Below are 16,521 nucleotides of genomic sequence, written 5' to 3'. Positions count from 1 at the left end.
TGAATACTTTGGATATGTGGCAGCAGCATGTTAATTTGTGTTGTTGGACTTTGTGTTCCTTTCCAGTATGATTGTATCGATTCTGTGGGCCCCATGAGGCACATAATGACATACGCATGGAGGGTGAAAGGGGGGGTTTGGTTCAGGGCAGCAGGTTGGCGGGGAGTTTGGGGGTCGGGGGGGTCTGCCCCAGTTGGGAGAGGGAGGAGTAGAACCTCGATCTACCAACAACGGGAGGTAAAAAGAAGAGATGACCTGCAGGAAGGAATGTTGGATGTCTGTGCAGAAGATGCTGTCACTTTGACCTTTGAACCCAGAGCCCCCCCACCACCACCACCACCACTCTGATGCCTACAACCACCCACAATCCCTCTGGGTCACGCACACTGCCCTCCCACAGACAGATGGAGACAGACAGATGGACGTAAGGTGCCCCGGCTCAGGCAGACGACGACGGTTTGGCGTGATGCTGCTCAACTCAAGTCAACACAACTCTGGATGCTTGATATGGACCGCTGGGCACAGGAGGCACGGTGTCCTGGGAGAGGACGGCCAGGAGAAGCAAACAGTCAGTAATCTGATGACTAAATTCATACTAATCGTCTTTCACTCCATGGCAGATGATTTCATTCATTCATCTTTGTATATGAATGAATGGACCAAAGAACTTTTTCTTTTAACTTTTGTCTTATTCTTTCTCAGCAACAACGATATGCTGCGATCAGCAGGTAATTCTCCATTTACCTGTGATTGTGTGTTTTGGATTCACTATTTTTATTCTGCTGAAGGTCACACAGGCAAACACCCAGATCAGTAAGCATCAGCTTCATATCAAAATACCAAATGCCCAAGACGGTGGTTGCCATTGGTAACAAATGTTTTAATGTTCTACATAAGTCAAGGTTTATCTGTTTCACTGGGCACAGGTAAAGGAAAGGCCGACTGTACAACACGTCCTGTGCACTATACAATCTAAACGCTGAGTACAAGACAAACAGCAGCAAAGCTCCGCTGCTTGTTTACCTGTGCTAGACCCCAGCCTGCTCCATGCTGTACTGCAGGTCAGGGGGCTTGTAGCTGAGGAGCATGTCACTGGTGCAAGAGGAGGGGTAACAGGCTGCCGCGTGGAGATCCCCTTCAACGTCACACGCTGTGGGAGAAAGACCTCTTAGCACCGGAACAGACCGACAAAAAACATGCTGAAGATCATCAGACTCCTCCTGACCTGACTCTTCCCGCTGGCGCAGCTGCTGGCTTCCTGTTAGTGACGTCTGGCTGAGGATGTCAGACATACGAGCTGAGCTCAGCGCCTTCCCAGCCAGCAGGCTCATCCCAGACATGGGCTCAGTCTGGTCCTAGGCAGAGAGTTTTAGACAGAGACAGTATTAAGACACTTCCCTGAACAGCTTCGAGCATATTTCATGAGTCATAACTTTGTTTGGATGCCTGGGAACATTTACAGAGCGTCAGCATCCTCAAAAACTACATTTTAAGGAATGAGACTTCCATGTGCAGTCAGTCAGGAAAACAGTGTCATCCGACTCAATGAGTGCGTTACTCATACGTCAACATACAGCGGATGCAACCACAGGTACAAGCATACACTCTTATAACCCCACGATCAAGGTTATTGTAGGGGTGTACGGTCACTTTTTGTTTTTAATAGTAGTGATATCGTGATGGTTGTTAGGACAAATCTACAGCTACAGTTATGAAATCCACCTTTGTTTGCCAGTCTATCGGTTATCAGTTTTGAGAAGCAGCAAGTTATAAAATATCGTGCATCCCTAATTACAACAGTAGCGATGTCAGTAATACTACTTGGTTCGTTTAGAGGCAGAGTTATGATGTTCAGCTTTGCTCACTACATCTGTCATTTCTCTTACCCTCACCGATTTCTAAAAGGTTATCAGTAGTGGTAATGAGAAGCAGTGTGTAATCAGGTGGTTTTTTTTGTTTTTTTCTGCTTCCACATGACAACACGTGATCTGTACCAAGTACAAATATAGCTCCACTCACATATGCATCATCACAGTTCTGGATGGTGTGGTGGCGCTGTAACTGTCCTCGGGACCTGTAGGCATCAGTCTGAGGACCTCGTGAGTAGCCCACACCATTATGATCGGGGACGTCCATGGCCTGCCCCGGGGGTCGGCACTCCACATGCTCATTGTCTGACAGACAACGTGGCATATGACTGTACTGATGCTTATCGTGAATCAGACACAGGGGCAGGGGAAATGGGTCTTACCTCGAGTTGCCGGAGGGTTTCTAATGTAGCCATGTCTGTGTGTAGGGGAAGTGTAGGGTGGGGTTCCTCCTCGGGGAGGCCCCAGGAGCTCATGACCTTCCCCTGCTTTGGCCAGCAGGCCCTCATGTGGATGGTGGTAACTCACTGGCACCTCATCCTCCTCCATGCTCTCCGAGTGAGGCAGGCTCGGACAAGGCGCCTGCGCTGAGTGTTGCTGCGGCTGGACCTCGGGGGGTCGAATCTGGAGCAGGTGGTGGTAGTGTTGGCCTCCTGAGGCGCCCTGTGGCGCTGGTGGATCCAAGCTCTCACCTTGGCTCAGCTGGCGCAGAAGCAGCATCTCTCCGTACTCCTGGGGGGCACCGCTCGGGGGCGTGGCAGGGGAGGGGCATGGTCGGGGGCTGTGCCTCTTCAGCAGGGCAGCCAGGTCCTGGGGCGGCAACCTAGGGTCTGCATGGCCTGTTAAAGAGTGTCGGGGGGAAAGGAGGCCCTGCAGAGTCGGGGTCACATGCTGCTGTGGGGGGCGATAGTCCAACGGAGTCGGGGAGAGCAGGGCCTGCTGTAGTGTAGACGGGGCGCCATAGCTGCTGGTGCCCACCGCCCCCGCTCTGATAACCCTCCAGACCAGGGACTTTGAGCGATGCTCCCTGCAGGTAGGGGCTGTAGGAGCCGACCACTCCGGAGGCGCCCCGAGAGGCTGCGTCACCAGAGAAGAGGTGTGGATTGAACTGGGTGTGGTCGTAGCACGCTGTGAAGCGGCCGAGGCTACGACTGGATACAAAGGAAGGAAGAAAGAAAGGAAGGAAGAGATAGTTAGTTTAAAGTCTCTTGAAATGAATTATGTAAGAATTGGAACAACATACAAGATTTCATTGCATCACTGCACACAGGAACACTATCACAACACTTTCTGGTCGACGTATTCACTGGGAGGTGTTAACACAGGCCAGATGAACGCACCCCCAGTGAAGACAGTTCTCATAGCAGGGGGGCTATTTGTTAGGACAGGAGGGAAACGATGACTGATCCTATGTCAACGGCTGGAACATCTATGTGCACGTCCAGAGCACACACATCCAACAACTCACCCCGATACAACCAGGTGGAGAACGTGTTGATGATGTCATCTCAGTAGTGTCCATGAGGCATTCTGACTAATTGTTCTATCGGTGATGGTAACTAATGTCCTGCACTTGTACATACAACATCCCACCTGAGCCACAGCATCATTAACATCCAGAGTACAGATTTTTGGTGGACATGGCAGAGTGGATAGCACAAATAACAATAATAAACAGTGATAAAACAAAAGGGCCCACTCAGAGCTGTGGACTTGTGATACAGCACAAAAACAAACTAGACATAAGCAAAACATGGTAACAGTTAATCAACAGTGTGGAGGTGCTTTGGCAGCCATCAGTGGACACGGTGACAGGATGGGTGGAGTCACCTGTGCGTCTCAGCGTTGTCTGCGCTCAGCTGCTTCCCGAGGACTCTGTGTCCACATGGCGTGGACAAAAAGCTGCCCTGTCTTTGTGACCCACCTCCCAGCTCCACTTCCTGCACCTGAATGGTCACCTGGACATGTCAGACATGAAGAATACATTGATAACTGAATACCTGTGTGTGGTTTAATTAAGATGCTTCACATTAAGCAAGAGCAAAAGCACAGTGAAATGACCTGCTGCTGTTGAGGTACACCCTGTGCCAAGGAGACAGTGGGGCGGACAGATGCTGCCTGCTGATTGGTTGGTAGAGACACTCTGGGAAGGCCTGAGGGGGGTGGGCTACCACTCTGGGCCTGGTACAGCGTCGGAGCACCATGCTGATACTGTACTGATGATGGACCTGAGAGGACAGGAGGAGAACAATGTTAGGCTGTGACATCATCGCCTGATATACTAAAATTCTCCCATCAGTACAATTCAATGGTAAAGAGCAACAAAACTATGGCTTCTTTTCATGTTTCTTTGTTACATCTAATGCTCCACGGTCGGAGTCCAAAGTACAGCTTCAATCTCTTGAATCTCATTTACGTACACAGGACAAAAACAGTGAGACATGAAGTCAGACATTTTATATAACTTAGCAATTGTAAGTGTCACATTCATTCTACAACTAAACAAATGAATGTGGTTATAATTATTATTATATAAGAACATTATTATTATTATTATTGCTGTTGTAAACATCACCTTAAATCCAATCTTTATAATACTGATTTAGCAATTATGGACAGTTACAGATGATTGATGTACTTCTGCTTCAAAAACAAAAGCTCCTACACGAGTCAGGAGGTAAGAAGCTTTCAAACACCCTCACAGTGCTGTTACTAACCGTGCCCTTGCATTATGCCTGCAGAACCAGGCGGAGGGCTCTGGTTGGACTGTCTGAAGAGGTGGTTGCTGGGATGTGTTGGCGGAGGGCTGGATGGCTGGATACGCAACCTGAGGGAGGACAGCGCGGAGTAGGAGAGGAGAAGAGTGATAGGACAATGATGTAACACTTTCTGTCGATAGCACTGCAGCACACAAACAAGTTCATGCTTTGTGTGTGTGCGTGCACCTTTGGAGCTGGTGGGTTAGGTGGCTGGGCTGGCTCTCTCCATGGCCTAAGGACAGACCCTGCAGGTAATCACAAGAGATTTGAAGCTGTTAAATAATTCTGAGTATGAATTTAAAGGAGAAGTATGACATACTGTACACCAGAAACAACAAAACAAAAGTTTGTAATACCGCTGTATCAACAACTATGCATCTAAATAAATTAAATGATTAAATTTAAACAAAAATTATCATGAAAAGATCCATATATGTATTGCTTATAAAAAAATAAAGATAAAATAAAAGTTTTTCAGTGTTTCAAATAAAAGCTTGAAAAAACAGCATAAAATACTGGAATGAAATAAAAGCCACAAACTGAAGCAGGCCTTTAAAAATTTGATCCACGCCCTGAGAACCTCGTTTCCTGTTCATACCTGGATTTGCTGGTGGAGGATCTGTTGCTCTTGCTGGTAGAGGACATGCTGTTGCTGCGTGTGCTCCAGGAGTCGCTCATCCTGCTGGGCAGCATACATTTTTTGGAGCTGCTCACACTCCTGTTGAAAACACAGACACAGACAGGAAGCTCCAGAATCACAGCATGATACAAGTGAAATACAAGGATAAACTACTGGTAAAAGTCAAGTGATTCAAATCAGAGCTCATCGTTACTAAACTCTACTGTCTTAAAATCTGGTGCCTGCAAAGACCACTGCAGGATTTAGCCAACTTTCATGTCACTACTATAAAGAAAACATCTTTTTACAACTTCCTGTACAATATGACAACCAACAGATTTTAAAAACAGCTGAAAAACAGTTGAAAAAAAAGGATTTTAAAAACAGTCAGGATTTCGACATCCCTGTTTATTCGCAATAATCCGCCATCTTCACAGAAGCTTCTGTCCAATTTAAAGGTCTAGGGTGCGTAATCTTTCCCCTGCCTTTAATAACCTCTAACACTGGAGGGTAATGGTAATCCCTGTGAGTCTGGAGACACTTAAGGTGAAGCACTCCCTGCGAACATGATGATTATCCTCCTTCCTATATACATCATACTAATTAACTTAACTACTTCAACAAAACAAAAAATATCCCAACACCAGCCATGTCACAAGAACAACAGATAGCAGGACCTAGAAGTCCATATGCCTGTAGGGGGGCGTGCCACAACACCTTTACAAGTCATTTGTCCGCTGCTCGACTACCTCAGACCAGCTACTTACACAGCTGATGAACGGCATTATGTCATGATATCATCGTCACAGGCTTTGTCCGAAAACATTCAACATGCTGCTGTCAATGAATCAATCAAATACAAATAATCAACCTGAACTGATTGCATGGAATATATATCCTAGTAAATACAAATGGTTTTCAAAGGAATCTCTCACACTGACCCATCAGCACATAGATGGGTGGAATCTACCTGCAGCATTTAGTTTGTGGTCTATGAAACACTCATGAATTGTACATGATGCATGTTCTCATATGATGCGGTGTCCTTGTTTTACAGTCTTTTAATTCTTAACCCTTTCTGAGGAGTTTCTCATATCGAACATTGTTTCCACAGAGCGACACACAACTGTCTTAACTCATATACCAATGAATACATGACCAGAGGTGTGGGTGGGGACATGTCACTGACAACATGGTTAAGTGACAGGTGACACAGCCACACACTATGTGGTAATAAATTACGTTTTAAAGACATGGCAGATATGTGACATACCTGCTTGAGTTGCTTGATGAGACTGCTGTTCTCTAGATGAGCCTTGAAGGCCTGGATGGTGGCAGCTCCGTCAGAGAACCGTCTGACAGGGGAGAAGCGCTCCATGGGGAGATGAAGGGTGTTACAGTCTTTATAGCTGGATCTGAGGAGACGACCACACAGAGCAAACACAAATCCACACCAACATGACACAGACACACACACACACACACACAGAAAATAACAAACACATTGACACAGACGTTTCGACACAAATGACAGAGAGAAAACAGACAAGATGCATGAGCTCTCTGCACTTGCACATAATATTACAACAATACTGTGATACATTCAATGTGTAGAAAGCCTTTTGTGATTTGACTCCCGCCTGAATCTCAAGACAAGAAAATCAAGTCCAGGAATTCTGACTGCAAAGAAAAACATCTGTATCCCAAAAGCTGAAAACTGGTTTGTGCTCAAATCAAGCAGTGTCAAGTAGATACCATATATGACACATATGGTTGACGTGCACATACATTGCTAGCATGCTTCCTATTGATTCCCTGCATGGGATGGATATTTGACCGGACTGAATCGCTTTCGTCCCACTTTGTCCTTGATGACCAGATGACCAAAGAACAATGATGCAGCTTCTTGCTCCAAGAACAAACAAAAAAAAAAACATCAGGCTTTCTTTAACGGGTACAACACCCAAACACTGAACTCGGATCTCTGTTGGAGAGAAAATAATTGGAACCTCGCATAGCTCCTCTCCACATATTGGAAAGGGCGAAACTGGCGAATGATTCGACCTCGGCTTTACTGGTGATATGTCATGGGTGATGTCTGAGATGACTGTGGCCGTCAGTGGTGCGTCACCACTTTTCAGAGTGTGGGAGCGGCTCATTTTATTCTGGAGTCTGAGTGTGTGTGTGTGTGTTTGTGCATATACAGCTCAGAGCGGGCGTGTCCCCTCACCGGGTGTGTATGTCAGGGGCCCAGCCCACCCGCTGGCGGGGGCCCTGAGACCGCTGTGACTCTGCTGAGGGCTCGCCATGCGATGTGCTCATGAGAGCGTGCGTCGTGTGCCGCTTGCAGCGGTTCGCCAGGTACCTGGGCCGCAGGGAGGGGGGGAGGACGGGGGGTAGGGGTGGGAGACAGGAAGCAGCGCTGGTCAGCTCTCTGTCCTCATTGGCTACTGGAGACGGGGGGGGGAGACCACCCTTTCCCTCCTCTGCCAATGGGTGCCATCATTCATATCATCTTAGCCAATCAGAAAAATAAAAGATAAAATGACACCATAGATGGATGTTAGAGTTTATGGGTAAACCATTACACCCCAGGTTCCAATTCAAGAACTGGGCCGTTGTAATTGTATTGGATTTGCAAGCTTAAGAATTAGCAAAGCTGCGTGAAAGAGTGAGAGAGTAAACTTGGGCAATTACTGAGATGAGAAAGACAAAGCAGTGCTTGGCTCAGGAGTTGGAAAAATAAGAGGGCTCCATTTTTGTTGTCAGATTCAGTTTAGAACTGCAGAAGGCAGCACGATGGTGAAATAAGGAGGAATTGGGGAAAGCGCCACAGCAGAATTTATACCTCCCACCGGAAAAAGCAAAGCAGCCGACTCGAGGCACTCACTCCCAGCAACCCAGGATACCAGCGAAGGGGACTACAGAAGGTGCTGTCTAAAGAGGAGCAGCTGAAATCCCTTTATCTCGACACATCACTCAAAACATGTGCCCATCTTAACCCCTGTGTGCGTCAGTTTGTTCTCCAATTCACCCTAAACTATGTGTAACTTACGGCATACGTGAAATAACTGAATGTGTTGGATGTGACTGGTGTAGAGTAAAATAATGCCTTCTGATTAATATTCGCATTATTATCATCAGAGTATCTTCCAGAGTGTCCCACTTTGACAGCACCTCTGTATAATTGATCTAAAAACTATTACCATAGCTTACCTCTGTACTGCCTCTTGGTCTGGTTCTCCGTCGGAACCCTCCTCATCCACCGGGGCTACTGCGGGGATGGGGTGCTAAGGGAGGCAAAGGGCTTACTGGTCACGAATCTTAACGTACAGGGACCACATGAATCCACGCTGTCATAGCCACATTTCAACTCACTGGACTGGCGACAAGCGGCGAGGGCCCCCGGGGCCTTTTGAGGAGCTGTGCGTGCAGCTGAATATTTGCACCGCCATCGGAGGCTCGCCGACCCAGAGGCCCCATGCCATTCAGTAACTGCAAAGTAGGTGGCTGCAGCAACGACTGCTCCTGAATCATCAGCAGAACGGAGGGAGGAACTCAGCACAGTTGTAACATGAGTCAATACAAACGGTCACATAATTCAGGTTCGGGTAAACGCATTGATTTCAGACTGATTATACCTTGTACTCCAGCTGCTGCGTGGGCTGCAGGCTCTGCGTGGGCATGAGGGTGTGCATTTGGCCCATTGTAGGGGCCAGGGGAGGAAAAGGAGGTTGGGGCACAGCACCTCGGGGGAATCCCGGTGGCAACTTCTGAAGGTCCTCTTGTGTCTCTGTCCTGTAGTTGGAGAAAGCACGAGAGCAGAGAAGGAATGCTGCTGTAAACACTGTACATTTCCCAGGCTTATCTGATCTCACACTGGAACAAATTGTATTTGAATAGCAGTCTAACTACAGTAACATGAATCAATCAGGGTGGTTTACAAACCAGAAGACATCCTGTAAGAACGTAGATAGGACAATGTCACCCAATGTGGAGACTTGCGTGTGTTACCTTTGGTCTGGTACCCCTACAGTGTGCCGCCTCATTGAAAGGTAGCGAGCCATGGCCTCTGGAGATGGCTCCTCCCCTTCATCGCTATCCAGTGCCATGCTGCCGTCCGGCTAAACGATAGCAAATTAAAATATGTGAACTGATGCTCTCTGGAAGTGTGTGGGATTCTTGATCGCGTGGCATCATACAAAAAGAAGGATATGTTTACTTTTGAACATATTCTAACAATTCTTGTCTCAGATATAAAATTCCCCTGCTGCATTTGTAGTTCTACGACCCTTTGACCCCTTGACTCAACTCTGGAGGTTTTGTGTGTTTTGTGTGTGTGTGCGTATTGGCTTGAATCATCGTTTTGAGTTCCTGGATTTATTCAGTATATATTGCTGCTTTCTTTTGTTGTTTTAATCTACAAACACAATAAGATAAGTTGCTTAATAATCCGTAATTTAAAGGTTTTCAATCCTTTTCCAGGTCATCTAGTTACACAGAACAGGAAAGATTGAAATTTCCAATTTCAGTTCATTAATTTGAATGGAAATTGGAAATTTCATTCTCTCACTGCTTCGGAGAGGTGTATGGATCTCATAAAGACTTCAGCAAAACAGCTTTTCATCTCCCACTCTGAAGTCATGCAATGGGCTGTGACAGTTAAGAAACTTTAAGTTGCCCTGAAGAGCTCTGAGCGCTGTGTCGGTCAACTCCCTATACATTGGTGGTGAAGTGTTGGCAGTGTTGCTATAGCTCAGTGTGAGTACTTTAATTGTATGCTGAAACCCTCCATCCTCCACCAAAGCATAAAGGCACCATATATACCACAATGAAACCCTGCAGTGATTTCTTTTGTCTTTCACCTTGTCTGACTTTTCACTGAAGCTGCAGGGAGTGGACTCTGTTCTGTCCTGGGCAGACAACTCCACAAACCTGTTCTGAACTATGACAAGCGAACCAACTTGGACGTGGCTTTCAGTGGATAGTTGAAGGCTTTGAGCGTTTCATTTTGAATGACAGCGCATACGTCAGCATGCCAGTCTGGGAGGAAGAGCTGTAACCAATCTCACCTCAACAATCTGGTTCTCAGGGTTTGATGAGTTGGACATGTGGAACAGTTATGTTAACTGGATTACCCTCCGCCTGCAAGGGGTCGCACACACACACACACACACAAGCACAGAGCGTCATGGGAGGATTGCGCTAATTTTCAAATAATCCTCTTAGATCAGAAGGACTGGCACATGTGTGTTTACACCAATCATCTTCATACAGACATATTGGAAACTATTCAGGTAACCTGGAGGTGACAATGATGAAACGGTGTGATTCACGGCTGGAAAAAGGTTTCTTTCACTAAAAGGAGCACTGAGGACGGCCACAGTAATATCCTATGTAAACACACATTCAAATCAGGACACTGTAAACCTACAAAACATCATCAAACTGAACTGAAAACCAATGTATGTTCAACGGGCCTCGTCACATGAGACTAATAGCAAACAAAGAAGTTACCTGTACAGTGTTAAGGGGATAGCTAATGGAGCGTGGAGTGGGTGGAGCAACACGCAAGGTCTTGTGTTTCTTGAGCCGGTCAGCTAGCAGACTGTAGATGGCACTATAGTGATCGTATGCCTCTGTTTGTAGTGACTGGAGATGAGACAAAGAAGGGATTTCCAACATAAATGTATTAAAATGTGTATGCATAAATGTGCTGTGGCTTTGCGTCTGACCTGAATTGTGCGCTCCCGGTCCAGCCCCATCTCGGACATGGCGATCAGCACCTGCTCATTAATGAGCTCTGTCTCTCTCTCAGTTTTAACCTGCTCACACTCTGCTATCAACTGGTTCAGGTGGGAGAGAACATAAAGGAGGCAAACAATGATAGTTAAACAATGATAATTAAAGTCAAAACAATTTTCTACAATTTTTTCTCTTCTCAAATTTCTCTACTCGTTTATGCCTATTAGCGTTTTGGCTGGAGGATTATCTAGTAAGGTCTCACCCTGTCGAAGTCTGGGTCTGGATCTCCTTGCCTCATCCACTTGTTCTTACAAATCTGCTCCATGGTCAACCGCCTGCTGGGCTCCAGCACCAACATGTGTCTGATCAAGTACTCGCAGTCTGCAGTATCACACACACACACACACACACACACGCAACATTGATCTTTTTTTCTGACGACATCGAGGGAGAAACTAATACTTTCTGACTAGAAATTATCTGGTGATGTTGATGATCATTTTTGGATTTTTATCAAATGAAAACGGCTCAGTGGCTCAGCTGTAGGGAAATAAAACAAGATTAACAGTGTCTTACCTGGTGGACATGAAGAAGGGGATACGGAACTTGCCACTTAAAACACGGGCTCGTAAATTCTGTAGCGTGCTGCCGTCAAACGGTAGGGCGCCACATACCAACACGTATAACACCACCCCTAAGCTCTGTACACATTAACCAAAGAAAACAAGACGAAAAACTGAGAATTAACAGATGTCTGTAAAGATGGTCACAAAATAGATCAGATAGAGAACATAAGATCACGTGTTCATGCACTTCAACCTGACTATTCTACCACTCAGAAATGGGTTGATGGCCTTCTCTTTATTTTATCAGGAAGAGCAGCTCATCTATTGTTACATACACAAACTACACTTTACATCCAACTATTACAACATCCTCTGCATCATTTGTCTTCGCCACATTCATTCAGACTTTTCCTTCAATCTTAAAAACCTTCACAATGTTCATATATGATGACACGGCTCATAGTTGGTTTGATTTAGGGATGCGTGAGGTGCAGTTTCTACTAGTACTTTAATAAATAATAGTTAGTCTGTTGATATCCATGATGTTTTTTGCAGAAATTCAAGATGCTGCCTGTAGGACAGAGATGCTCTGAGCACTGAATTACATCATCTACTCACCCATATATCAACTTTAGGTCCATCATACTCCTTGCCCTCAAAGAGCTCTGGTGCAGCATAGGGGGGGCTACCACACCACGTCTTCAACAGCTGGCCTCGGGAAAACAGGTTACTGAAGCCAAAGTCTGACAGGAAATGCAGAGGACGGGATTATTCAATCTCACCACTTTCCTCGGCAGAGTGATTCAATCAGCCAGGGAAATGTTTCCAAGGCACATGCTGACACTTGCCTACACCCACACACAGCAGGACAGCCCAAAACCACTAAATCAAGTTACCCATCCCAACATTCCTCAGTGCAAGCAAACTCACACACACACACACACTCACCACACACACACACACACACACACACACACACACACACACACACACACACACACACAGCACACCTGCAATTTTGATGTTCAGGTTGTTGGTCCAGCAGCAGGTTCTCAGCCTTCAGGTCTCTGTGGACAATGTTGCGACAGTGGACAGAAGTGCACTGCTGCCACAATCTGCTTGAATTTCTTCCGGGCATCTTTTTCTGCCATACGAGCCGGTGAGCAACCAGGTGATCTGCACAGTTAAGAGAGTCGAGCATTTTTTTCTGCCATTTACCACAAAAAAACAAGAAACTGACTGTGACTGTGCAGGAGAAGGAAAGATAAACTTTGACAGGTTTCGCATTGATAAATTAAAAAAGACCATTTTCCAACAGTTTTTCTTGAGTCTTGTACCCTTTGTGTAAAAAGACCATCTGTGACTGAATCCCATTCATTTTCACCATATAATACAACATAAGGGGGAAAACAACTCTGTAGCCTGTCATGGTCCAAAAATTTGGAAAGAGATTGACAACATTACAAAAAGAGGTTAAAAACAAAAAATGTTTTTAAAATATGTCTAAATATAGGAAATGTTTGCCTATTTCACTGACAGCTGATGATCTGGATGATGAACTGAAAAGTTTCCATTTAGATCAAGCTAGGAGGGAAATCCCCTTACCGAAGATCTCTCCACCACTGGCGTATTCCGTAACCAGATAGATCATCCTCTCTGTCTCCATCACCTACAGACAAAAACAAGTGGTAACAACCAGGACCAGCAGCCCTGCTGGCAGACCAACATTTAGTGATAGCAGGTTCACCTGTTACACAACACAATGAGTAAGCACTGTTTGGTGCAGACAGAAAAGATTTAAATAGAACAAAAACTGGCATCCGTACAGTGTCGTGTTCGATGTACATATGTGAAGGGGGTTTCAAAAAATAGCTGTACATATTTTAAATATAGCATTTTTGTGGTGTCTGTTTTAAAGTGGATGTTGGAAAAGTTTGTCTGACAGGCTGGTTCATTTTCTTCTCTCTCACAAGACCTTAGGTTGATGCTTCTACAGCCAGTGTAGACTGGTTGACTGCTCTGATATTTCTGGTGAAAGTAGCCAAAAAGGTTTTACATGCCACCTTCAACTCTGCAACTGCTCCTTGTTTTGTGGTCAGTTTGGGAAAAAAACAAAAACAAATCAGTTCTATACTTCTAAAATCAGAAACCCCATGTTAGTTGTTTGCATTAAGTGCTAAAGACTCAGGCATAAAGACTCAGTGCAAGCAGTCAAGATATCAGCTAATACAAATAGACAGATGTAGCCAATCAGGGGACCTAGGATAAGCCACAGGCACATATGAAATGTGAGTGAAATAAACCACGGATACAAGTACATATATTTATTGAACTGGACAACCAGTCAGTTAATGTGGATATCGGGGTCATTTTCAAAATCTAATATCATATCAAGAAGCCTAAAACTACAAAAACTTCCTCAGCATGTCTACTATCATCAGCAGGTAAAATCAGATCGTCCTGATGTCCGTCCTTCACCTATTGGGCCTTGAGTGTAGGGGGGTGGGACCTGAGAAAAGTGGGTCGTCTCTGAGGGGTGTGTGTACCTGGTAGAGGCGGATGATGTGGGGGGTGCTTCAGCAACTTCATAATTTTGCACCTCTCTGAAGATCTTTTTCAAGTTCTCGTCATCCAGCTGGGTCTTATCTACGATTTTTATGGCCACCTGGAGACAGAGAGGCAAGGATGGGGGGGAGAGATAAGGGTCAGATGGAGAGAATGTCAAGTGAGTGAGGGAAAATAAAGATGTAAGCAGTTGGCGGGAGTGTTTTAACAAATAGTCAAAAACATTTTGCATTTGTTTTTGGGATGACACTTTCCCAGCGCCCTTCCGCCGTTGCACTGATGGAAAAATAGCCAGACAGTGTAAAGTAAAGTAAAATGCAGAGAAAACAAAGAGCGTGGGAGTCTGATAAAGATATTTGAACAAAGCCTGGTGAAACCAATCAAAGTTATATGAACACACAAATACCTGGGCACCTGGTGAAAACAGAAACAAGGGAAGACACAAGCAGATAACTGGGATGAGTTGATGAATAATAGCCAAACTTTGCTCTAAATTCCATCTTGTTTGGGTAACCCTGACCTCAACCATGACCTCCGACTGTGGACAGACCTCTTACATAAGGACCTAGCTCTCGACAATGGGACCGGCAGTGTGGAAGATGATGATGTGACAGGAGCTTTGGTCTGCCACTTAGGAATGGCTGGACGGCTTTAATGACTTAATCAAGTGAAGCTAATTGGGCTGCCCAAAAACACAACTTCTGCCAAAAATAGATGTGTGTGTGTGTGGTGTGTGTGAGAGAGAGAGAGAGAGAGAGAGAGAGAGAGAGAGACAAAATGTTACAGATTGTGTCAGTCAAGTCAAAGATTTGTTCTGTGCCATCCAAAGCTATGTTTTCCAGAAAACAGACAAGAAGTAGCCGGACTAAGTCAAACTTCCTCTTGCAGACAGGAAAGGGATGTGAGGAAAAGCAAAGAGGGCTCTTGAGAGACCCACACAAAAACATTTGACGATGGCATTAAAACCAGATCACTTTGTGTTTTTGTCTGACCACTTCCCTTTGAGGACATTGTACAAAAGTGCTTGTTTTTTCCACGTCGTGTAATATCAACCACTGGAGTACTGTGAGTAAGTTACCTGTAAAAAAAAATCCAGAAGTGATAATGTTTGGGCATGTGACTGCATAGTTTAATCAAAGTAACAGTAATCAAGTTTTGGTATTTTGAGTTCTAGGTATCTGCCTCTTCCTGCTGGCAGTCATCCAGTTTGGTTGAGGTCATTGTTCCCTCTGCATCTTCTGGAGGGCAACAACAGGACATCTGGATCACACGCACAGACAAATGCAACTACCGTAGCTCCATTTATAGAATATGTTCATTTTGAGGCAACGTAAGTTCATCTCCATGCAAGAAAAAGTTTGGGGATAGTATTGGAATATCAGAATCAGAAATATCTTATTTATCCCCAGAGGGGAAATTTGCTCAATACAGCGAACACATTCAACAGCTCTGACCAAGAACAGAAATGTAAATAATGAATATAGAGAAGTTCCAAAATAAGTAAGATCAAATTGGTAAATAACTAAAATTACCTACATAACTGTAAAACAGGTAATGTATTAAAGTAGATAATTGTGAATATAAGGACCTGCCAAAGTGGTTCAGAATGCATTTTACATGCTGGTTGTTAGTCCGCTGCATTTCTCAAAACCCTGACTTTGAATAGTTGTGGGTGTGACAAACAATAAAAATAGGGAAACTGAGTGAGCTGTACAGTATGAATTGACTATGTGTTGTGTGTACGAACTTGGACCAAGCTGAGGCACTGGGTCGTGCAAACAGATAAGCTGTACAAATGTTGGGTTTACAGCTGCAGTGTCGCCAAAGGACAGCACGTGTGGCTGTGTGGAGTGCGTCCAGCATACTCAGGGTGAGCTTTGCGCTCTCTACCAGGACTGTGGAATTTTCCCTCAAAAGATTTGGGTGCGCACTAGAGCGGCACGCTAAATCGGAAAAGAATTGCGATTCATTTTATACATGTGATCTCATTTCCAAATGACGGTTATTCTCTTGCTCTTATTTCATTCAGAAAGAGCAAAAGTCATGTGCTCACTTGTTGACAATCACAGTTGCTGCATCAAAGTTCAAAAGAAGCAGAGTCACGCAAAACATGCAACTAATTCATCAATATGGCCACAGATTAAACTCTTATTCCGATACACAACGGCATCATCTCCGCTTCCCATTGCTCTTGCTCATTTACAACACTTCAGAGTTTCTATAGCAACCCACACACAGCGCTGTCCACTCTGCAGTTGTGTGTGGATAAACCTGAAGACAGCACACCATGTGGTGAAGTTGAAGCTGCCCGTCTTCAAGGAAATAAAATGACTGACCAGGAGGAAATTGCAGGTCATCTGCAGGTGCAGATGACAGTTACTCTTAAACAAATGATGGTC

At 45.1% G+C, this 16,521-nt stretch overlaps 1 protein-coding gene across 1 annotated transcript; it reads right to left on the bottom strand.

The window, feature by feature from the left end:
* Positions 1-1,028: 1,028 nt before the first annotated feature.
* Positions 1,029-14,216, bottom strand: LOC144738771 (serine/threonine-protein kinase SIK3 homolog). The gene is given in 27 exon segments (XM_078621769.1): positions 1,029-1,150; positions 1,226-1,355; positions 2,020-2,174; positions 2,252-2,858; positions 2,860-3,019; positions 3,699-3,826; positions 3,930-4,096; positions 4,565-4,695; positions 4,814-4,872; positions 5,226-5,345; positions 6,520-6,661; positions 8,463-8,536; positions 8,625-8,774; positions 8,888-9,044; positions 9,261-9,370; positions 10,319-10,342; positions 10,344-10,385; positions 10,764-10,898; positions 10,982-11,092; positions 11,254-11,375; positions 11,572-11,692; positions 12,176-12,300; positions 12,568-12,592; positions 12,594-12,647; positions 12,649-12,733; positions 13,163-13,226; positions 14,104-14,216. Coding segments are annotated over 27 exon segments (3,363 nt in total). The 5' UTR covers positions 14,147-14,216.
* Between the last annotated feature and the right edge of the window lie 2,305 nt (positions 14,217-16,521).

This window comes from Lampetra planeri, unplaced genomic scaffold (assembly GCF_965212315.1).
Source record: "Lampetra planeri unplaced genomic scaffold, kcLamPlan1.2.h2 scaffold_1158, whole genome shotgun sequence".
In the NCBI taxonomy this organism is placed as follows: Eukaryota; Metazoa; Chordata; class Hyperoartia; order Petromyzontiformes; family Petromyzontidae; genus Lampetra; species Lampetra planeri.
This window is presented reverse-complemented; position numbering and strand designations above follow the sequence as displayed.